This window comes from Leptidea sinapis, chromosome 40 (genome assembly GCF_905404315.1).
Source record: "Leptidea sinapis chromosome 40, ilLepSina1.1, whole genome shotgun sequence".
Classification (NCBI taxonomy): Eukaryota; Metazoa; Arthropoda; class Insecta; order Lepidoptera; family Pieridae; genus Leptidea; species Leptidea sinapis.
This window is the reverse complement of record NC_066304.1, coordinates 4,322,770-4,347,913: the sequence shown is the minus strand read 5'-3', so window position 1 is coordinate 4,347,913 and position 25,144 is coordinate 4,322,770. Positions and strand designations below refer to the sequence as shown.

The 25,144-nt window shown below is 34.3% G+C and overlaps 1 protein-coding gene across 2 annotated transcripts; it reads right to left on the bottom strand.

The window, feature by feature from the left end:
* Positions 1 to 800: 800 nt before the first annotated feature.
* On the bottom strand, positions 801 to 25,144 carry LOC126976392 (protein scarlet-like). 2 transcript variants are annotated; one of them, XM_050824701.1, is made up of 12 exons: positions 24,996 to 25,144; positions 24,117 to 24,240; positions 23,293 to 23,341; positions 20,907 to 21,087; positions 20,365 to 20,514; positions 19,887 to 20,125; positions 17,422 to 17,598; positions 16,740 to 16,845; positions 15,256 to 15,480; positions 8,965 to 9,100; positions 7,757 to 7,963; positions 801 to 981 (listed from the first exon to the last, which is right to left on the bottom strand). In XM_050824701.1, the coding sequence occupies exons 1-12, from the start codon at positions 25,008 to 25,010 to the stop codon at positions 803 to 805; spliced, it is 1,788 nt and encodes a 595-aa protein (XP_050680658.1). In that variant the 5' UTR covers positions 25,011 to 25,144; the 3' UTR covers positions 801 to 802. The 2 variants fall into 2 exon arrangements, with proteins under 2 accessions (XP_050680658.1, XP_050680659.1); XM_050824702.1 differs by having other exon boundaries at positions 23,293 to 23,335.

The window sequence follows — 25,144 nt, the reverse complement described above, 5'->3', positions numbered from 1 at the left end:
GTACGCAGTTTAAAACTCTTGCCGATGGTAATTATAATATAAGAAATATTAAAACTATGTCTTCGTTACTACTCTTAAGGCAATGGTAATTTTCCACATGAAAAGAATAACGTTTATTGAATCATTTATTATCAGTATTCACCAATCAAATACCTATCAACATGTAATATATATTCCTGCAAACAACTATTTGTACACTGACAGCGATGTGACAGCTGTAGAAATATTAATGCACTCAATGTAGATTAAGGATTGGTCTCCGCAGCGCTCCAACTAGACACCGCACTACCAAAGAACACTAGCTTTTTTATTACGGCAACTATAAGATGCTTGTGTGCGTGGAATATTGACATCCAATGACATCTTTGAAATTTTGTAACTTACGCTTCGTGTTATTTTAATCTATATGTAAAACATAGACACAAACAAAAACATAACACAGAACATGTGGCACGTGAACGTTAACATTGTTTGAGACTGGCTCGAGTACTCGAGTACGACTACTTGGGCGTAGTATTAGTTGCCGCACTTTGCGACTACGCCTGCGGTATCTAGTTGGAGCGCAGCGGAGACCAATCCTTAATCTAAGGCACTCAAGAAGCTTAATAGCAAACTCGCATATTTGAATATTGTATTGTAATTAAGATAATGTGAATAAAAAATGTTACTTTAAGACAAGCGACAGTAAGAAGACAGAATCTTTTACAGTAAATTACAATTTTTTACCTTTACCAATAGGTAATGTTACCTTTTATCTTTATGTATGTTATTGTGTTTGTACCTTTTTTAATAAAAAACTGTTTTAATACACAAAGCCTTTATTTTCTTCCCGCTTCAGTCCGTAGTAGCCTAACAAGCTCCATATTATTGTCACAGATAGAATACCCAGGGTATCGAATATGTAATAATTTGTGTATCCATTCTCCGTTAAGACTTCTATTCCAGTCTGGTAGCATGCCGTTGTTGAGTTCGTTGGGCATTCTGCAATAAAAATAGTGAAAATATCATTTTGAATCTACTCAGAAAAGGACAAGGTCAACTATCGTCTGTATTTTTAGGGTTCCGTAGTTAAATGTCAAAAAACGGAACCCTTATAGATTCGTCATGCATAACTGAAAAAAGAGAATCAAAAAAAAAAGCCCGCTGAGTTTGTTGCGCCCATTCTTCTCAGGTCTGAGGCATTCATTTTGGAATGGGTGGTAGTTTTTGACTTTCAATAAGTAATGTCACATCCTATTTTGAATAAAAATATTTGAATTTGAATTTGAACATACAAAACTTAACAATACATGATGTGCATTAAAATGCAAACTTCCACCAAAAATTGGTTTGAACGAGATCTAGTTAGTAGTTTTCTTTAATACGTATATAGGATGAGAGTTCATTTGCACTGAAATTCGAAACAAATGGAGATTGATAGTGACAGACCTCTATTTTGAGCAATGCACGCATACTAACACAAAATGAACAAAAGCTAGTGTAAGACGTAGCTTGTTAAAGTAAAGTAATAAACCTGGCCTGTTTTTATCGGTTATCTAGAAGCTCTCGGAAGGCTCTATCGAGACGCATTAATTATCTAAGGTATTATGACCAATTAGAATGATTCTTTATTCAATAGTAATGATCGATTGCTTTTTATAAGAAATACTGGTGCTGCACCAAAGTAAAGGCGAGGTAAAGAGGCAAGCCAAGAATATGAATAAATATACCAAGGAATCGCTACGCTAGTCGGAGACCGTATTGTGGGATCAGATTAAAATTCAAATATTTTTTATTTAAAATAGGATTTGAAATCTCTTATTGGAAGTCAAAAACTACCATCTATTCGAAAAAGTATGCCTCAGACTTGAGAGGAACGGGCGCAACAAACTCAGCGGGCTTCTTTTTTTTTTCTTAAAAATATAGAGTCAATGTAACGTGGATTTAAAACCCTAAGGGTGGTCGCTCCATTCCCCTTGTGATATTATTAAGAAAGTCATTTATTTTTACCACAATTTGGCACTGATTTAATTAATTATGAAGTAAATTAAATTATCAATATCACTCCTGATGGTATTTACGTCCATTTCTTAATTTGATTAGGTACAAACTTCCAAGGAAAAATACAGAGAGAAAAAAATACATAACACTGGCTTTAATCTATAAAAAGCCTGATGTGCTTAATGCGCCTGGTATCCAAAATTTTAATAAAAATATTTTTAAATTGAGTTGATAAAGATACAAAAATATATTTAATACGTTTTATATAACATGAAAACCAACTTTCGCAACCAGGACAAACTTATGAAACTTACTATTATTAAGGAATTTAAGAAAACTAAATTAAAAAATACTTGATAATAAGGAATAATAAATATTTATCTATGCACATAATAAAATCGTAAAAAGTAAAATCTACATATCATACATACATTCAATATTCTTTTTAATGGATTCTTACTGTGCCGATAAACCGAAATTTGTTCGGTATATTGGCAGAATCCAAAAAAGTATTTATTTACGATTTTTTTCTTTCCTCTATATGTATGCCCGGGAAAACTGAAAATGGTACTTAATAGATTTAATTCTATTTTTTTATGAAAATATTATTAACAAGTAGTCGGGATAATATATAGGCTACATATTTCCTACATATTTATATATAAACTATAATGCACACATAGTATTATTTCTACTTTAAAGCATTCACACGGACGACATCGCAGACAGCAGCTAGTCTAATATATATCTTATATTTGTTACTTATGTATTTATAACTTAAAGTTTGATAAATACAAAGTACACACATCCAACTCAGAATTAACCTTACCTCATTATCAAGGAAACAAAAAATGTAGCCTATTATCCAATATCTAAAAGGTACAGCAAAAAATAAAACCTGCCCGGAATGAATTCCCACAATTCGGAATAATAGGCCAACAAATTAAGGCTTATCTCTGTATCCATCGGCCCGACGACAGAGTTTTGTGTAGGCTTTGTGAGTCAAATTGTTTTTATGTTATAAGACCCACGCTGTTTAAACCATAATGTATCGATTTTATAGAAGAAGTAATAAAATGCATAAAATAGATCGACATATTTACACAACTTTTATGATTATTGATATGTATTTATCAAACTTCATTTGATAGCTAAACCATTGCTTCATAATGTTTCAATTAGGTGTTATTTTTTCGTAAATCCATAATTATCTTAATGTTGTTTTTAGATTTTTGTGATCTGGTCAAGATCGCACGTTACGTTGGATCAGGGCAGCGATGAATGGATCGATCGTAGTGGAGATCTTTGGGAGAGCTTTTCCAGCAGTGGACGTCTTTCAGCTGTTGATGATTATGATGAAGTGTTATAACGTATATTAAATAATCCCCCGGATGGCACTTTAATATAAAAGGAATGAAATAGTCTATGGTAAGCATAAACTTACAATAAAGTAACGTATAGATAAACAAGCCTGCGCGACAGAAGAATATCTCTAACGAAGAAACAGCAAAGTAGAAAAAGAAAGAGAATCTATTGTTACTGTTCACAAGTCGTAAACGTTAGCTCCTTACCCCCTTACTCATAATAGTCTGCTAACTTAAGGCGACAATAAATGCCGGCGACCTTGAGCGATATGAGTTCACGGCTCATATGTAACAAAGCCAATATTTTAAAAATTCTTGCGTTGAAAATGTAACATTTTAACAGGCGCAAACAGTTTAATTGCTTACAATCCTCATTATTGATTACTAATCTGAATAAATGAACCTACACAAAAAAAGTAAAAGCTATAAAAACAACTTTTATCAGAGTAGTATACTAAACAAATGCATCATGCCGAGAAAAAACTTGTTTAACTGCAAAGAAAACTGGTAGTTCATAATAGTTCTGGAGTGTTAACTTTAATCAACAGCAAGCATTAGCAACCTACAAGTAAGACTTAAGGGTATGTGCAAAAGGATAAAATTGTATTCATAGCTCCAAATGCTATATTTTCACAACAAAACTTGTCTAAAAACACCTTGAATGCGTTTTTTCTGTTTACCCTTCGCCTTAAAGCATTGCTAATTGTCACTCTGTCTTCTTCTATTAGCCTAAGTCAGAATGAGAAAAAACACTCCTTAGCGGCTTTTTAAAGTTAGCGGACCATTTATGAGTATTTTGAATATTTACACCACTAGGTAACGCACACATTGACAAGTAAAAATTGGTCACACATTATTGGGCTGTCAGGTCGATACAATAGTATATTCTATCAGCCTTACAAATAAGCTTTCTATAAAATTATAACTGAGAACAAACCAAGAATACCAGTGGGAGGCTCTTTTGCACATGATGCCGGCTAGATTATGGGTACCACAACGGTGCCTTTTTCTGCCGTGAAGCAGTAATAAGTAAACATTATTGGGTTATGGTCTGAAGGGTGCCTTAAGGAAAGGAGACTTAATATCTTGTGTCTCAAGAATCGAGCGCATTTGCAGTGCCTCAGAATATTTGGATTTTTCAGTAATCCTGGGCGGCACTGCATTGTAATGGGCAGGACGTATCAATTACCATCAGCTGATCGTCCTGCTCGTCTTGTCCCTTGCTGTCTTAAAAAAAGAATATTCAAAATGTTTAGAAATATACATTTTGCTTATGATTGGTTTATTCGGACGTATAACGTGTCCCGCGTTTATTTTTAACGCTGCCTGACATTCCGGAAAACTACAGAATTGTCATTGTATTGACAGTGTTGTCAGCGATGTAGCCACCATTTTGCACATTCTTCGTTTATTCTCAGGTAGAACTTTATACCAAGTTTAGTGTGTTTTATGTGTTAGGTCGTTACTCTATAGCTTAACGAGAACGATATGTAATTACCTAAAAATTATTTAAAGACAGGCTTAATTCGATAAAATTATAACGTTAACGATATCTTTATGAGAAGCATGGTAGATAATTAGATCATCATTCAAAGCGTAGGTATGTGGTTGAGGAATCGAATATATAATTAAGGCATGTATCGTTTGAACGTATATTTAAGCTCATTGGGTAGATATTTGGGTCACGGTAGGTACCATCAACAAAATTGATTAACTGATAATTCTTTTAAAATCATAAAAACAAGTGTATGTAGTACGAAAGATATGGACTGTATTTAGTATATAATAAAATCGTACCTCGGTCATATACTGCGCAACGATATGTACCGACTGATGCTACTAATATGATTGGGAAAATTTCTGGTAAAAAAGAGAAGAAGCAAGACATCTTGGCACAGAAACTTAAGGGAGTGCACTGACATTAGACAGTCCAAGAAATATTCTCTAGTCTTGTCTAGCCATGGAGATGTTTTAAAAAAACTGACTGCTGACCTCCAGTTATGGTGAGGCATGTTAAAAGATGAATAAAATGATAACAGTTGCTTAAGAAATGAATGTTCAAGCGAATTCCGACCTTATTGTTTATTATGACTGTTGGAAAATGATATTAAGGTGGTTCACGACTCAATTCTGTCGATAGTACCTACCTACTTTTGAAATTAATTATTAAATATTATAAAAAATAATATCAGTTAAAATGATCACAATATTTTGATATAATACCAGTGGGAGGCTCCTTTGCACAGGATGCCGGCTGGATTATGGGTACCACAACGGCGCCTTTTTCTGCCGTGAAGCAGTAATGTGTAAGCACTACTGCGTTTCTATTTTACTAGTGAAATTACTGGGCCAATGATATATTTTAACATCTTATGTCTCAAGGTGACGAGCGCACTTTTAGTGCCGCTCAGAATTTTTGGTGTTTTTCAAGAATGCTGAGCTGCACTGCATTGTAATGGGCAGGGCGTATCAATTAACATCAGCTGAACGTCCTGCTCGTCTCGCCCTTATTTTCATAAAATAAAAATATAATATTAAACATTTTATCCAAATACTCTGTTACATTGCGAAGAAAACATGATTTGAGTTCTGAAAAGCGTTCCGGGTTTACTTCTATTTTATTTGAAGGTTTGGACCAGCATGTGACAATGATAGCCTTACAATACTTGCATATATACTAACAATGGCACATCATAGGCACATAAGTGAATTTGCCAGAAACTGTCATAACCATAATGTTTACAGGAACCGACATAAACTTATGATGCCTACTACTCGGCTAAGTCGAGTTAGTAAGTCTTTTGTGGGGTGATGTATATGCTTTTACAACAAGATCCCAGAAAATGTTCAAAACAAAAGTATTACGTTATTCAAAAGAATTTTTTAAAAACGTTTGTGTGGTAAAGGTTACTAAAACATAAATGACTTTCTTAATGATACCACAGATTGAGAATGGAGTGACCGCCCTCAGGATATTAAATAATAAGTTTAATTGTACAATATTACTTTGTAAACATATTTATTCGATGAAAAAAAAAGCCCACTGAGTTTGTTGCGCCCATTCTTCTCAGGTATAAGTCAAAAAACTACCACCCATTCCGAAATGAATGCCTCCATTTCGGAATGGGTGGTAGTTTTTTGACTTTCAATAAGTGATGTCACATCCTATTTTGAATAAAAATATTTGAATTTGAATTTGAAAAATGCCTGCGAGAGAAAACCACATCTCTAACATGAATACAGCAAGAAAGGAAAGCAAATCTTATGTTACTGTAACCTATTGCGATTGACACGTCGTACTCAGTCAGCCACGTACACATGGGCAAATCAAAATTGTTTGTGCATTGTCAGGCTATCAGGTTGTCTTTACTCTAGTTTATGGTGACAACAACCACTTAATACAACCAGCATCGAAAATTTGCGCTACATAACAAAATAATCTTGTTCAATGCTAGTTCACCATTGTTGAAAACAATGACGTTCTATACATATATAAACAACTCACATTATATATAAACAAAGCCCAAATATGGAACATGCCGCAAATTACAATATAGTAATTTTTACTGTTGTATCTATACATTGCCGCATTTACTCCAGTTGCTTAGACATTTCGTGGTGAATAAGCAGCAATGTAAAACATTTATTCAGTTCAGGTTTGATTCGGATAGTGACAGTTGATAAACGACTAACGAAAAAAGTGTGCTTATATATTATTTAAGCACACTTTTGCTGTTCTGCTATAAAATTGCGAATGGTATGTCGTTATATGTATTTAGACCGTCATTGATGGAAAAGGATCTATCTAGTGCATTAGAAATTTTTAAAGTAATTAGAGTATTCTTCGAGTTATAATGATGGAAGATATAAAATTCGATGGGGCAACGAATCATGGATGTATAGACCACACTAACTTGTAGACTGCTCGTAGGCCTAAATTAATATGTGGTACGTTATTAAACAAACTTTAAAAATCATTCAAAATCATTTCAGCCGGAAGACGTCCACTGCTGGACAAAAGCGTCCCCCAAAGATCGCCGTGACAATCGGTCCTGCGCTGCCCTCATCCAACGTATTCCGGCGATCTTTTCTTTCGACCAGATCGTCGGTCCATCTTGTGGAGGGTCTACCAACACTTCGTCTTCCGGTACGTGGTCGCCATTCGATGACCTTAATGCCTCAACGGCCATCTGTCCATCGAGTTATGTGCCCTGCCCACTGCTACTTCAGTTTCGCAACCATCTGGGCTATGAAATAATGGGCTAAATGGCAATCAAAAATTATTTATTTATTTATGGATGACAGCCTATTATCAAATGAGCTCCATAGTGTAACCTACCATGAACTGAATCCTATCCTAACCTGTGCAACGCTTGTGAGAAACACAATAAGAGACTATCATGAACACTTACCAATCCAATCTATCTGCGACCAATATATATTACTAATCGCATCCATGCCGTAGAAGAAGTGGGAAATATATTTCACTGGATACAACCAGACTGGTAGAGATGATATCCGCAGTAATGCTCCTGACATCAGCAACAGCGGGAGATCAGCACACGGCATTACGTCACCCATCACACCCGAAGATGAGAACAATGCTCCCATACCAAGACCTTGACAAAAAAAGGCCTCAACACATGGCCGGATTTGGTACGGCCGGACAATTGGATAGTCCGGTGGGTGCCTCGCAACAATTGGTCCTGCGTCGTACTCGGTACGGTCCGGACGGTAATAATAATAATTTTATGCAATAGACAATGCGATATACCATCGAATATAGTCAGCTACCAGATCACGTCCGATGGTTTGGCCGTACCAAATCCGATCGTGTGTTTAGGCTATAAGATTACAGATTTAAATAACGTCATTTGAATATTACCTACGCTTATTATTTTTATGAAAATAATAGACGAGACGAGCATGACGTTTAGCTGATGGTAATTGATACGCCCTGCCCATTACATTGTAGCGCCGTTCAGGATTCTTGAAAAAATTCTGAGCGGCACTACAATTGCGATCGTCACCTTGAGACATAAGATGTTAAGTCTCATTAGCCCAGTAATTTCACTAGCTACGGCGGCCTTCAGACCGAAACACAATAATGCTTACACATTACTGCTTCACGGCAGAAATAGGCGCCGTTGTGGTACCCATAATCTATCCGGCATCCTGTGCAAAGCAGCCTCCCACTGATGAATTTAATACTCAACACACAAGAACTATGCATTATTATCTTTTTTATTATATATATATTACATAACTGACTTGTATTGAACTGCCAGAATGATAAGAAGAAGAACCACATGAAATTGGAGATTTAAGAAAATTTATTGAAATAGGCGTTACTTTGCGGAAATCCATAATTATTAAAATGATTTGAGTTTTCGTTAGTGTTAATTCCCCCAATATTTGTCTTTAAACAATTCGAAACGTGTTCCGCCTCTACACGAGGCATCCTCAGGACGTGTTGTCTCGCCAAAATCTGGCACGAGACTGGTCTGTCTCGATCCAGATGACGAATCTGTCCAATTGTTTAAAGACAAATATTGGCGGAATTAACACTAAATAAAACTCAAATCATTTTAATATTAAAGATTTAAATTGTTATACGCACCATAAGCTGAAGATGCAATACCCGTGATGACAAGAGCTGCAGAAAACTTGAGAGCTGTCAGGATGTGATTTGGCAACTGTACCGTGAGTGTCGCTATTGTGACGTACACGATCGGCCAAATTATGCATCTTGGAATCTACGGACAGAAAATTCTATGACACAATCTTAGCTAACTTATATGTCTAGATAGACTGTGACAGCTGTGAACTCGTCGTAAAAAATAGCGGTGAACAGTTAACCTCTATTTTCAGCAAAGTGCGCACACTAAAGCATTGTGACATACTTGTCGCGAGCGTAAGGCGTAGCTGTCATGTACGCTAAAGTAATAAACTTGGTCGGTAATTATGGTCGTCTTGTCTTGCGTTGCTTATCAGTAAGAGGCTCTATCTAGACGTATAAATTATCTATTAAAATAATGTTAGATTAATTTAGTTAAGAGTTTGAGGCTAATAAAATTATAGCCAGCATTAGCCAGCCGTTGTGAATCCACATCTCAAACAACTACATTGATCAGAGGCTGACATATTTAAGAAGTTTGTACCGTGATGTAAGGATTGGCTTGTAAAGGTAATTAATTATTCTTTTTTATATTATTATCTTAATTACAGTACAGATGCTGATTAACATAAATTAATCTATTTTAATTTGAGCACATAATTAGAGCGCATTTAATCAATTTAAAGTTGGTTTTATACTAATTTGCTATACCGTAGATTATATACCAAAACCATTATTAAGCAAACTTCAGTAAAATAACCATTATCCACAGTAATTACAAAGCTTACATTTTCGAATAAATATTAATAATTTCACACATAATTCAGTAATGACTTTTCAATAAATCTCAGTGAATTTCACACACAATAGTGCGCTCGAATACGACAAATTATCAACACGAGAAAAATGTCTACCTGATTAGTAGATATGATCCTTAAAAAAAGTGTCTGTGTGTATTTATGTACGCACGCAAGAAGTTATAATTATTTAGCCTAACGAAGCAAAAATCATAAAAATGATTTATTCCTCGTGCTATTCTACGTTTTAAGAAAGAACTATTTTGTAAAAATTTTGCAAAGATGGCTTTGATACTTAATTATTAAATAATGAATACAGCTGTATGGGCTTGAACCCTTTCCCTGTCCTAATAATGGACGAAGAAACAAAAAAAATAACGAATGACGCAAACGACAGAAAATTTTAGGAGCCAACTTCAATCTCTTACTATTGTGTGATGTGCGCGCATCTTAAAATTTCACTCTCATCATTTTTTCATAACGCGCCTAAGGAAGAAAAACTTCAAAAATTAAAATTAAAGTTGAGGTTAAAACTTAGTATCCCTTAGCACGAATTTGGATGTAAAAAATATTGTAGTTGATAGAGCTTTAGTCCACGATTACAATGATACCACTCTTATTACAAGGTAATGCACCGTTTTCAAGAAAATAACGAAAAAAAATCTAACCTAAAACAGATAATCACGTAAAAAAACACTACTGACATCGCGGCGGGAGGCTAGAAACTGTCATGAAATGATTTTGGTTTCTCCGTAAAATATTTGGACAGGCAAAGTGTTTAAGCCCATACAGTCATAAATTGTTTGAAAAACAGTGAAATGAAATGTAAAAAATAGTCTATGACAGGTTAGACGGCTTCATCAATAATTATTTTTAGATAAAAGGAAAACATTTATAAAAGGGTTTATTGTTCATGTTCATCAATCCCCAAAAATCTATCGCCGCTACCGCGGCACGCTACGCTCGGCTCGTGCGTTGTTTTAACTGTTCTAACATAACTTAACCTAACCAATTTTAATGAATTGTAGTTGATAGAGCTTTGGTCCACGATTATAGTCCTACCACTCTTATTTCAACGTAATACACAGTTATCGTAATATACAGTTTACCTGTTCAAGGTTAGAATTTTTTTCGTTATTTTCTTGGAAACGGTGCATTACCTTGTAGTAAGAGTGGTATCATTATAATCGTGGACTAAAGCTCTATCAACTACAATATTTTTTACAACCAAATTCGTGCTATGGGATATTTATTTACGTGATTTACTTGTTATAGGTAAGATTTTTTTTTGTGATTTTCTTAAAACGGTGCATTACCTTGTAATAAGAGTGGTATCATTATAATCGTTAACTAAAGCTCTATCAACTACTACTCTACTATTTTACATCTAAATTCGTACTAAGGGATAAGTCCTAAGTCCAACCCAAAGTTAAGCCTCGTCAGCCCCATCATTTCACTAGCTACAACCGAAGCAAATAGTGCCTTTACAATATTACTTGAAGGCAGAAGAGGCCAGCTTGTACTTACAACTATTAAAAATGGTAATTTCCGTTAATATTTGAAGGAGTGCCCATGTAAAAGTAGTGGTGGTCTATGCATTCTGAATATAATTACTAATATCGGACTTGAATTAATGATTTTAATATTCTTTCGAACAGCGGTAGTAAAGACGCCATCTTGAAAGATGCTCAAGTGATGTACCACAACACTAGTGACGTGCCATACTCATAAGTCAACAGAATTAGTTTCTAACTACCTAGTTAAGAAATATTTCCACAACTCCCAATAAAATTAATTATTTAGATAAGTTTAATATTCAAATGTGCTAATTTTAACCATCACCGTAAATAGCATTTACTAATCAAAACTGAAACTAGATTCTTTTAATTTTCAAATTAAGTGCTATTAGTGGGTTATCACAATAGTTAATTAGCGAGATTTATAACCTGCCAACATTACAAGTAGTAGTAATATTAATAGACACTTATTTAGTTTATCTCATTTAATTTAAATAAATAATAGAGAATGAGTGAATGTATTCAACAGATTAAAAACTTGTTATTCTTAAAAATCTCGATAAAATTGTTCATAGAAGTAGAGACGAAATATATATAATATGTTATATGAAATCATAGAGAGAGAGAACGAATTTTATAATAGGTGAAAAACAAGAAAAATTTATAAGCTTAATATTCTAATCTAATAAAGAAATTATTATTCCTTAGTTTTGGCATTAAATCAACTTCCTGGTAAAACTATGCAGTAGGGCACAGATTATGAATTATTCATAAACTTAGTGAAGGCGACGCCCATATCACTATAGAAAAGAGTTTTTATATACTTACTATCTATTATTGCTATAGACAGCTACGGCGAACCTACAGAGGTTTAATGTAAAAAAGCCATCAGCATAAGATAACGGACAGTTTCTGATTGCCTTCTCACGTACAGGTAGATGAGGCTGTGGGATGGCGACAGCCGAAAGATAACGACATTATATATAGTCCAGGAGCCAGTTATAGAAGAGTAAGATCTAGTAAGAGAATACTATATTTTAAGTAGTGAATTGTTTAAAAAAATCATTCGTAAATTATGTATTGTGTTAAAATATTAATTTACTGTGAATGTAAGCTATGTAGATACCATTTGTTCGTTGCGTGATAAGAATTTAAATGAAATTTGTTTTGTAAATTATTGCGAACACAACTAGTACTAAACGAGTACTATAAGTTAACTTCTTTTAACCATAGTCTTTAGCATAACTAGCTATAGCTACTCTGATAGAAGTTCAATTGAAAGGCTTCACAACAATCTATTATCTATAACATCATATATTATGATATCTGTATTCGAGATAAAAGTTTATGTTGAATACAGATAATAATAAAATGTTGACCGAGACGTTTAGAATAGGTTAGTATTTTCTTTAATTTACCTGTTTGTTAGACATTTATATTAATAATTTTTGTTTATTTTTGTTTATTAATCACAAAGGAATGCGTGTTGTGAACTAGTGAACTGAACTCAGCTTGCAAAGGGGAAGAAACGTCGGGCTAAATAATAAATACTGTTACGAAAAAATATTATGTAAATATACAGCAATACGCTCGTTTTAATCCTTTAAAAAGTATATATTAATATTAAATAAATGTGTAAATCAAAGGAAATGCTAAAAACCTATTATGAACGTCTTGGCTTTTGTTTAATTTTAATATATAGACTGGCTTACATTCAAAATCATTTTTAAATTCTTACGCTACCGTGATATTATGTTTTGTCTCAACTTGTCAACACAACGGATCCGTCTATCATTATCATTTAGATTTAAAATGTTCGCAGCTTTAACATAGAAGTGCCTTGCACATACATAAACATGCACAAGTACATAAACACTGTCTTTAATTTTGAACTGAAGCATGCCAAGCTTTTTATTATCTCAACAGTGATATTTGACTAGATATTCTTTTGTTTATATGAAGTATTTTTTAATATTATTTGAGATTAATTTCGAAAATTACTTAAATAAATCTTTAAAAGCAATCGATACGAGGCAGACAGTGTAAAATAAGATCACAAAATACCAATTGTGTAGCGTATCACAAAACGACCTTAATTACATCACTGCGCCACACTAAGACTGGAATAGAATCTGTGAATCTGTGGCCTTCCTTTGAAAACTTAACACATAATATCGCACATCGCATTATTTTTGCAAGTCAAACAATAATCATATTATATTTTGTAACTTAAAATGTATTATTTATCTCTGCGTTGGCGCTATTTAATTTAGTATCAGAAGCTAATATGTCAGGCGGTGAAAACATTATTCAAATATAATGAACTATTATTCGATGATACAATCAAAATGACATTAGCGCTCGGTCTATGAATTCTCTATGATTAATATGTAGTCATGCGCATATACAGGTGTGATGAAACAGGTTAGCCAACAAATTGATAAATGATCGTAAAATAATCATGTTACTTTAAATAGTGTTTACTTAGAAGCGGCTGTTAATGCATTATTCACATAACAATGCATAGCTAACGGTGTAGCATTTTGATATGGTTTATGGCTATCCACTTCATTTGAGATACATTTTATATTCATTCTGGCCCTTTTATTTATTATTTATTAGGGTTAATTAACAGTTACACCTTAGATTGAGGTTTGCTCCACGCTGCGCTCCAACCAGATACCGCAGGCGTAGTTGCAAAGTGCGGCAATTAATACGACTTACTCGAGTCAGTCTCGAACAATGTGTGACGTTGATGTGCCACATGTTCTGTTAAACTTTGTTAATAATTGAAACTATTAGCCGGGTTGCAGAGTAAGACATTGTAAAAAGAATACTACAAGAAATAAGAAAAACACTTGGATCACATATGATGCATTGAGTAATTTGAATGTAAAATAACACGAAGCATATGGTATGATTATATAAGTTACAAAATTTTAAAGATGCCACGCACACAAGCATATAATAGTTGGCGTGATAAAAAAGCTTTTGTTCTTAGGTAGTGTGGTATCTAGTTGGAGCGCAGCGTAGACCAATTCTTAATATAAGAGTTAAACAATAAGATACAATAACACCCATATCCCCTGGTATAGACTCTGCCTAGTTTGGGGCAAAATAGTTTTACGTAAACTTGGCAATTATTATAAGATACATTAGACATATTAATTATTGTGAAACCCACACTGTTATTATTCACGTATTGGTTAAGGAGGAGTTACACAATGTTAAATCATTTCTAAATTGCAAGAGCTACCTATAATGTGGATACAATCATATTAGGACAAGGGAAGAAATAGAAATGAAAGAAAAAATAAAAATAAAAACAAAAATAGTCAGACTTTGGTTGGTTATACAATAGTTTAAATGCAATCGAGTAGAAACATTTAAAATAAACGATTTTAATATATCAAACACTTAACTGTACTTTTTCAGTTTCTTTAAACACTAGCTGACCCGGCAAATGTTGTTTTGCCATATAAATTATTTTTAATGTTTCACCGTTTTTTCTCAGACTTACTTTGTAAATCCGACTAGCACGAAACAATCTTCTAATGTTTCGGGTTACTATAATATCTATATATAACCTATAACACAAATAATATGGTGTATTCTTGATAACAGAAGTTTCTGTAATCCCGAGATTGCTCTCTACAACCTCACAATCTTTACATCTTTATATACATACAAATTATTATTATTTTTGACACTGAAGATGAGAGAAACTCATTATTTAGAAATAAATCTACAAGTTTCCAACATGTACGCTATCTCTACCAGTGGGTCCCAAAATACATGCAAGCTTACCATTCTCATTCCTGTCTATCAAACTTATGTAACAAAAATTATTAATTTTGATTTATTGTTCTCACTCATTCGCTCATAGTTGGTCCAAACAAATTTTGAAAACTGCATTACTCTAGAATGTCCTAAGTTCGAGTAACGGATATCGTGGTGTTAATATATTTGTGTTTACATACCAAAGTCAAAAATCTGCACATATAGAAGGCTGAAGTCTTGTAGACACCGACTTCACGCTTGAAGAGTGGCAGGTCAGCATGGAAGGCATACAGCGCTATGTAGGATAGACTGAAGCTCACTTCTGATAACAGGAGCCACAGAAAACCCCGCAGATCCTGCACTCCTTGCTGCGTCCTACCAGATATGCCCAGGTAACATGTGCCTATGATCATCGAGGATATGACCTAAAATAAACAAGTTTCAATTTGATTTCGAACTAAACTCAAACGTCGTAAATCTATCATTGATTTTTTTATGACGGGACGAGACGAGCAGGACGTTCAGCTGATGGTAATTGATATGCCCTGCCCATTACAATGTAGTGTCGCTCCGGATTCTTGAAAAACCCAAAAATTCTGAGCGGCACTAGAAATGCGCTCGTAACCTTGAGACATAAAATGTTGTCTCATTTGCCAAGTAATTTCACTAGCTACGGCACCCTTCAGACCGAAACACAGCAATGTTTACACGTTACTGCTTCACGGCAGAAAAAGGCGCCGCTGTGTTACCCATATTCTACCCGGCATTCTGTGCAAAGGGGCCTCCCAATGAAGTTTCGGTCAAAACTAGTGAAATCTTGATAAGACGGGAATACTACCTTGTAGCATTAACATAACATATTATTTTCCTAAATAACAAAATACTATCCATTAAAATTTTTATTAGTCTAGCAGTTTGCTCTATCTAATCTGTGAAACAATTTGGCGAGAGTGGTAGATATAAATCATGACATCTCAGGTCATAAAGAATAAGTTAGGCTAAATTTAAATGTAAAAAATAATGTTTCTTTAGTATTTTACAAAATAAAATAAATTTTAGCAATAATAAATGCATAGAGATATTTTAATAAGTATTTGCGTAATGATGTAAATTACCAAAACAAAATTCAAATGAAGATATTTTCCTTCCATATAAATGTGTACGCTTTTCCATTCCTAGAACTAGTTTCATGAAAATATATATGTTTTACCTTATCAAAAACCATATCAGAATTTACGTAATTTTTGTCATATAATCATACTATAACTTTAGGTTAGTTTTATATCACATTAATATAAAACACCTCTTTGTAGAATCAATGCCTATTTTAATGTTTAAAATGAGTTATTATATTCTTTGGTACATTATGACTGAGACACAAATTTCGTTGATTTTTTCAAGTTATTCATTAATTAAATATGTGATAAGATCATGTGTTGACGGATTTCGTCCTGGGGTGCCATAGAGTTGCACTTCACGCGACTGCCAATAATTAAGAAAACCAGTAATATATAACCGGACCGTCGCGTGCGCATAACACGTGGTTCTCACATTACAATATGATCCTGCATAATAGTAAACTAATAGTAAATTCCTTTTGTTGTAGAGACTGTCCAATATATAAAATAAAGGAATAAAATAAATATGTTGCATACAGTAAGTAAAATGAAATTAATATAATTACCGTAGTGAGAAATAGTTGAAACAGAAAGAATATCGTATCATTTTTCACAGTCAACAAAGATCGCCATACCAGAAGCTGAACCTGTTTGAACCAACCCCTTTGGCACCTGCACATAAATTAAACTTAACTCACATCGTATACTCGATCTAAAGTTGACTCAAACATAGACTTTATACGAAGTAAATGTACACAAAGTGGGCTTAAACAAATTCAAATATAAAATATTAATAAACTCCAAACCCACCAAATTTATATGTAGAGAATAGAATGGAGTAGAAATATATTTATTTACCACAGGGAGTGATCATAACAGCGAATATTGCAGCAACACTTAGTAAAAGGCTTTGACACGGGACTGATAAAAAGAAAGCTGGAAGTCCATTTTTTTCACAATTTAAACAAAATTATTTATGATGGTACAAATAACATTTGTTTATATTTATTGATTTACGTTGATGCGGCGCAATATACTAGTTTATAAAATATACAAGAAACAAAAAATTAATCAATTCATTAATTATAATCTATTATATTTTTCTAGATGTCATTCCGAATTGAATCTGCCATCGCTCATAATATTTTTATGAGCTTTATCAAGATTTAACACGTTATTGAACTGGTTGAAATAATGATATAAATAAACAAAAATGTAGTAGCGACAAAAAGTAAACAAAAGACTAACGTTGGGAATGTCGCGGTCGGTGTTGTCGATTGAGTCAAACTTGTTCCGTCGTCAGAATAGCTTGGATCGCGTTTATTTTCCAATAATCTCTCTACATAGTTATCTTCCCCATGCGCAGATACTGCCTTAATGTAGAACTCAGCTGGATTATAATTTATTGGACAGTGAAGATTAATTCTGTAATAGAATATAGGATATACATTCGAGCCAATCCCCAAGTCACCAACCACCAGTCAGCCGAACCACCGGACATTACGTCAAAAACTCTAAATTCCACCCGCATATGTTGACAATCACGCTTTTTGTGACAAACTTCTTGCCTCATTAAAGCATATCCCAACTTATAGCTCGGCAACGCATCCCTTGACCCCTGGTGTTGCGGATGTCCATAGGAGGTTGCCTCACTATTTTCAATTTGCCCTTCCTCGTGAACTTCATTCCCGCCTGCCCCCTTCTACATAAAAAAAGCAACGTCTAGTGAAATGGTATTGATGTTGTTATTGATACTAGTTTAAGTATTAACTAGCCACCTAGCCACACTTCCCCGTGGCTTAGTCCTCCAAAATTTACGAACTGCCACATAAACTTTCAAGCCCTACCTTACCTTTTAGGATTATTTTTGAAATGCGGTATATATGCATGCTTATTTTCAGAAAAAGCAGAAGGTGGTAATTCAAATGGTGCAAATATGTTTGTGTATCTTACTATAATATTACCATCCATGCCTTATTTTATATGCCCGTGAAAGGTGAAATTTCCAAAACTCCGTTTTAAGGCTCATTTACGTTATTTAAGGAACCTTTGTAATAATTTTAAATTTGCAGCTCCAATATTTAAATTCTGCACTTATTGTTTTTATTGTTATGTTCATAATATAGGTTTTATTGAATTTTAATTTATTTGAATTAAATGAAAACGCAGCTTATAAGGTTCTTGCCAATTCTTCAAAATACAAATTTTTATACTGTTTTAAGTTTGACTAGTTTTATGCTAACTAGATTTTAATTTGCCTCAGAGATTTAAAAGTTTTAGTTGAATATACTTTTATAGTACGAGCTATTGGTTCATAACTATTTTGGAAGACGTTTTTCCCTGCATATCATTAATCATGACGGTCAATGTAGTAACAACATCAACATTCATCTCAATCTGTTGATTTGAATGAAGCACACAATTCATGTCTTTGTATAATGAGACCGGAACAGTATTCACCGAAATCTATTACAAAAGGTTCATTCATATCGTTCATAGCTTAAAGTTGAATCGCTGTGATCCGGGGTTCCCCGGGAATCATTTTTAGGGCCGGTTTTGTTTATCTGCTTTACTCGATATAAAGCATCGTTAAGGTACAGGTGTCTATTGTGTTCATCTGTGTAGTTGTATTCCGGTTTCAATTTTGTGATTTTCGGTATAGCTACAATCACTTGCGACATTTCAGTTTAAATGTTAGTGGGCGCAGATTGATATGACTTACTTTCTCTTTTAAAAAATAGTTAATTCATCCGAAGTAACTATTATTAAATAAGCGACTCTTTTGTTAATAGGCGTAATAAGATCATATAATTTTATAGTATAATTGATGTTTTTTATAGTCTTAAAGACTTGTGGAACCCAATTTATTGTTTGTATTTATATCAATGATCTGGTCACAAAATATAAATGTCTGCTTTACGCCATTGATTTGAAATTTTTATAATATTATTATTACAGTAGATAGCACATATTTATTACAAAATTATTTAACAAAACAAATCGTTGTGAAATAATAAATTGTGTCTTTTTTAAGAAAAAATCATAGGATATTTTTAACTACAGGCTGTCACCTCAAATCGATCTAGATGAACATTTAGATGATGAATTGATATTTTCACCTCACTATGACATAATAATTATACCTCATATTTATTTATTTATTTATTTAAAAGTCTTAACAACAAGATATACAGTTAATATTATGACTACTTATAATTTTAAATTACTTAATACTTATATATCTAACTTATAGGTATCGCTGAACACACCTATAAGATAGATTTCCTTTTTCGTTAGATGGCCTGTATTTATTATTTTAAGTTTAGCATTTAGATAATTTATACGTCTATATCTCTATCTAGAGACTCCTCTCTTGCTGTTAGACAACCGATAAAGACTGGCCAAGAATATTACGTGTGCGTGACAAGCTACGGCCTACACTCGCGATTTGTATGCCACTTTGTGTTAGTGTACGTGAATTGCTCAAATAGAGGTTATTTCTAAAGTTTATTATTTTCGACGTTTTCACAGCTGTCATAGTCTATCTAGACGTATAAATGATCTAAAGTTTAGCAGTATTACTACTAATAATAGTAATAAATAAATAATGTTTAACCAAATGTCCATGTGTGTCAAAATGATTGAATTTTGAATAGAGTCAGCAGTCGCTGGCTCATAACTAATAGAAAATTTTCCTAGTTAACAAAGCGCACCTTTCAAAGAGTTCCTTACAGTCCCGCTGAGTTCCATTAAACAGCAACTTTCCTTCTGACATCAAACACACGGAAGTGAACTCCCTGAACAAGTCAGAGGAAGGCTGGTGGACCGAGCATATTACTGTTTTACCGGCTTTTGATAATTTCTTGAGAACACTTATAACTAGTAACGCATTGTAACTGTCCAGTCCGGTTGTTGGTTCGTCGCATATCAGCACCAAAGGACTTGATAGAAGCTGTAATTGTAAACATTAATGTAATAGAATTAAAGCGCGGGAACGGAAAAAGGTTGATATAGATCTGTGCTCTCAAAAAACACAGACTTATTTATATATATTTTCAAAATAATGATAAGATAAAATAACTTGATAAAAAAATAAACTGGCTATGATTGGTGGCTGTTATAAATTAAGTTGCCGTATAACCATGATTATTTTAAAAATCTACTTAATGGTTCACCCAACTATATACTAACCGACGTTGCCAAAGACAGCAGCCTTCTCTCACCACCTGATAGGGAATTTATTGGATTGTTTTCTATTGGTTTTAATTTCAACTCGTGTAAAAGAGATGCTAGTATTGCACTATTTTGGGGATTCCTTACACTACCGAGTTTCATTTCTGTCTGAAAGAAAATAGAGTTTTTGTAAATTTTGGAATTCAACTAAAGGTTGTGTTTTATTTTACTACAAAGCCACATTATCTCTGGATCTCGCTGGAACGTAATACCCCCTCCAGTTTTCCTTTTATCCTCTCACGCTGGTCTTGTTGCGTCAGTACAGTTTGCAGATTCACTACCGTTAGGTACATGTCGTGATATTTTCTTGCCATCACTGTTTTGTTTTTGAAGTTCTTTAAAAATATATTAAAAATAACGCAAAAACAAGGCTGGGAGAGTTTCTTGCGTCGATTTTTCTCTTCGTTTCTTCTTTCGCTTCGCTTCGAACTGACATTAAAAAAAGAATTCTAAAGGAATACATTTTTAAAAAATTTTGAAAAAGAAATAAGAACACATACCATAAACGTTAAATGTTCGACAACACTCAAACTGTCCATGAAGACATCAAATTGCGGAAGTAGTTCCACAACACCAGGCTCAAAATCCTTTACGTTTCTTGATTTAAATTTCACCTGGCCTTCATACGGCAGCACACATTTGCCAGCCAGCGATGTAAGCAATGTTGTTTTACCGGCGCCACTAAATTTATATAATTCAATCTATACAAATTACATTTGTAACCAAAACTAATTAACGATGCGGGACGCGAACCCGCGCCTCTCGGGTTCCGTGCGAGCGCTCTTACGTGGGAAACACTGAAAATGTTTAGAACTGGCCAGTTAGAAACATTGCTAATGAAAACTTTTTTTTTATTTCGATTTTAGAACTCTTTGGTAACCTAATGTAGTATATTGCATTCATTTGTCATTTGTTTTTGTGAGTTGGTGGCAAATCTAAAACTCTTGTTACACGTGACAATGAACCTAACGCGAGAAAATTTTCGGTCAATGATTTATTATGACTTTCGTTGTGGGCTTACTCAACAACAAAGCTATGATAGGCTGCGATTAGCATTTCTTAATGAAGCCCCATCTCGTGCCAATATTGACAGTTGGTTCAACGAGTTTAAGCATGGACGTAGCAATCTCAATGATGATCCGCGTGAGGGACGTCGTTTAACAGCGACTACTGAAGATAACATCAGTGCTGTGTGATGCATGATAGAGGAAGATAAGAGAGTGACCTATCAGCAGATACGGACAAGCCTAGGCATTGGTTTGAGTCAAGTTCAAAAAATATTACACAAATATTTAGGCGTCAGGAAGCTTTGTTTCAGATGGATTCCCCATACTCTAACCGACGACCAGAAACACCTTCGCATGGACTGGTGTCGCCAAATGTTAGATAAGTTAAACGGCGTTGACTCAAATGCTGTATTTGACATTGTCACAGGTGATGAAAGCTGTATATACTACTACGAATCCGAAACCAAGAGACAATCAGCTCAGTGGGTGTTACCTTTTGAGGATCGGCCAACTAAGGTAAAGAAAGCAAGAAGTCAAGGAAAAAAGATGATTGCCTCATTCTTTGGTCGGAAAGGTCATTTCGCGACAGTTGTGCTAGAAAATGGAAGGATAGTTACTGCAGACTGGTATGTCAATCGCTGTTTGCCTGTTGTCTTGTAAAATATTCGACAGCAGGCCCTCGAAGCAGTATCCTCCTTCACCACGACAATGCTCCAGCGCACTCCCGCAAAACGGACTGTTGAAAATTTGACTATGGCAGGTGTCGAGATAATGAGTCATCCGCCATACTGATCTGGCGCCCTGCGACTTTTATTTATTCCCAAGAATTAAAGATAAATTTCGAGGTAGTCGCTTTACGAGCCCTGAAGATGCGGTGAAAGCGTACAAACATGCCATAGAAGAGAAGGAAGAATGGGCCCAAAGCTTTTCTCAGTGGTTCCATCGAATGCGACGATGTGTAGAGAGGAACGGAAATTACTTCGAAAAACAATATAAGTATTGGCAACTTTCTACATTAAGCCATTTTTCATTTTCTAAACATTTTCAGTGTTACCCAGGTACCGATCGTAAATCTTGGTATGTCTTGTTCAACTCTCAGGTTGTGGCTCTACTTTACAGGATGGAATCTGAGAGTCGTGGGTTCGAGTCCTACATCGTTCATAAATTTTGGTTACAAATTTAATTTATTTAATTAATTCCAGAAACGATTAATCAATCTACTAGCTAAGTAACGCGTAGCATACCTTCATTAAGTCTTTAGTTTTATGTTACCATGATTTATACTGCATGATACAACAAATCTATTCTCAGCAGTTTCTGCATAAGGTGCTCTAGCCTGAACGCTGAGACCAACCTTTTGTAAAGATCAACAAAAGGTTTACATTGCGTTGTCCTAGAAACACTGTACAAGGAAGCTGTGGAAAGCTTGGAAGGAGATTTTTCGAAATCCGCGCTCTGGAGGAACGGGACACATCCAGATGGTGGGGATGATATCGTTATTTACGCGTTAGAATTCGGCGGCAGGAATCTGGTCAAACAGCTCTTTAAAACACTCCCCGTGATAAATGCGGTAAAATACACAATACGAAGCGACGAATACGTCTCTACGCAACTCCAAGTGACCTAGCCGTTCACAGAGTATTGTATCCCGGACAATTCGAGCAGGTCTGCGTTGCATACGGTTAAATTGGGACGAGCTGATACTGGGGTGCACCAGACCAGAAATGAAATAAATACTCCATTTAGGCCGGACCTACTCGTTCTAGAGCGCTAGAATGTGGGCCGTCTTGAAGTATTCCTATGATCTATCTTCTTTGGAGTCAATTTGTTCGTTTAAAGATATAACCGCCTATAAACGTGTAAGAAAAGAAAACCGTACCTTGGTCCAATTATTGCTAAGAATTCTCCACTCTTAATGTAACCTGAAACTACACACTTTTTGAAAAACAATAATCATTATTATTACATTATGATATATTTAACTTAAATAAAATTACAAAACCGTAAGATCTACAATTTTTTATATAAAAAGCTTTTGTTATAGTACTGTTTATTAACATAACTTTGCAAGTAGGTTTGTTACCCCAGATTTCATTTGCTTGGTCTTCTAAGCGGATCGAATCCTTATATAATTTATACGTCTAGATAGACCCTCTTGCTGCTAGACAACCAATGAAAACAGGCCAGCTTTATTACTTTAGTGTGATTGACAAGCTACGTTAAGACGTAGCTTGTAGTGCTGACACTCAAAATAGAGGTTAACATTCAACCTCAATTTCTTTCGATGTTTTCACAGCTGTCACAGTCTATCTAGACGTATAAATGTACCCTTAGGTTATCGACACAATAGATTCTAAATATCTATAATTTATTCGCAATGCAAACCATTCAGTTTAGTGCTGAGGTGAGCGGGTGAAGCGTACTGAATGCTCATTGTTCAGGTTATAATTAAACACATCGTAAACAATCGCTATTGGCTACTGAGATAACAGCTGTGTTTCTTATGTGTCTAATCTATAAGCGTTTGCCCTTTATGCGTTATAATGTCGGCGACGATGGATTTACATGAACATCCGATACGAATCCCATAATCGAAAAATCTCTCCTTTCATGACATCCGGTCACCTTGCCTTATAAAAAAGGAGTGTGAAAGCTTGTGCCAAAAAATCACTTATGTACACATTAATAATAATTAACATTTACCATCGTTTAGTATTATTTTTTTTGGCTTAGTCACTTTGCGTCTCCACCAAGACTTCTCCTCGGGTAACCAAACTTTCAAATTATTAATATCGATCCCGCTATTGCTGTGAATAGGATGGTTCAACTAAAAAAAAATTGACAATTTATATCTCCACTTAATTCTTATTATTACTCGTTCATCTAAAATTTGTGTCGTAATCTATAGAGATATACTCAATCTAGTGATTGAGCGCAAAAGATTCGATTGAAAATGTAGCAAAGTCGAGCACATTTCATTTTCTTTGTTTTCAGTTACACAAGTCGAATTTGGTAACTTGAGAGCTACAATACAAATTGGGAATTCGTAAAAATCGAATCGTGTGGTATAACGTGAAAATTTTCGCGAAAGCTAACAAAACATGAAGCATCCCCTGACAAAAATCTTGTTTCGCTAATACTTTTTACTAAGCATTATCTGACTGATTTGTCAACAGAAGTAAGTGCTTATTTTCTGATGGTTACAGTACCGAGTAAAAACTACGAAATGGATTTATTTTGCATTTATAAAACACAAGATCAAGGAAGGAAGTTAAAATCTCTTTTAACTGTTCTGTCATTTCAAGGCAGGATGCCCCAAGGTAGTCCATTACGGTATAGAAGAGAAAAGGACCGTTAGAAAATAATCTAAAATATGAGTTTAAAATTTATTCAGGAAATAAAGGAAATATTTTATTATAATTGTCATGAATTACGCGATTAAAAGCAGCGTCGTTTTAAGTTGTAGATGCATGTCCTTTATACAAAAACAGAACTTAAAATCTGACGCGTTCAATTTTACAGTAGAACAGTTATAGTTTCAGATAAATTATTTTGAAAATCTTGATAATTTAGCACAATTACCTTGTTCAGTTCCATTACAGAGGCACTTTGTCACAATTAACGCAAAAATATTTAACGAAACGGTTTTACGGCCTAATGCTGCTGTCATTTATGTGATTGTGAAAGTTGTTACTGTTTTATCAGGAGTCATAATTATTTAGTAAACATTT

Coding starts and splice junctions, on each gene's coding strand:
- LOC126976392 (XM_050824701.1), bottom strand. Junction 20,126..20,364: donor TGCTGTCTTTGGCAACGTCG/GTTAGTATATAG, acceptor TTACAATTACAG/CTTCTATCAAGTCCTTTGGT. Junction 7,964..8,964: donor TATTGCATCTTCAGCTTATG/GTGCGTATAACA, acceptor TTTTTTGTCAAG/GTCTTGGTATGGGAGCATTG.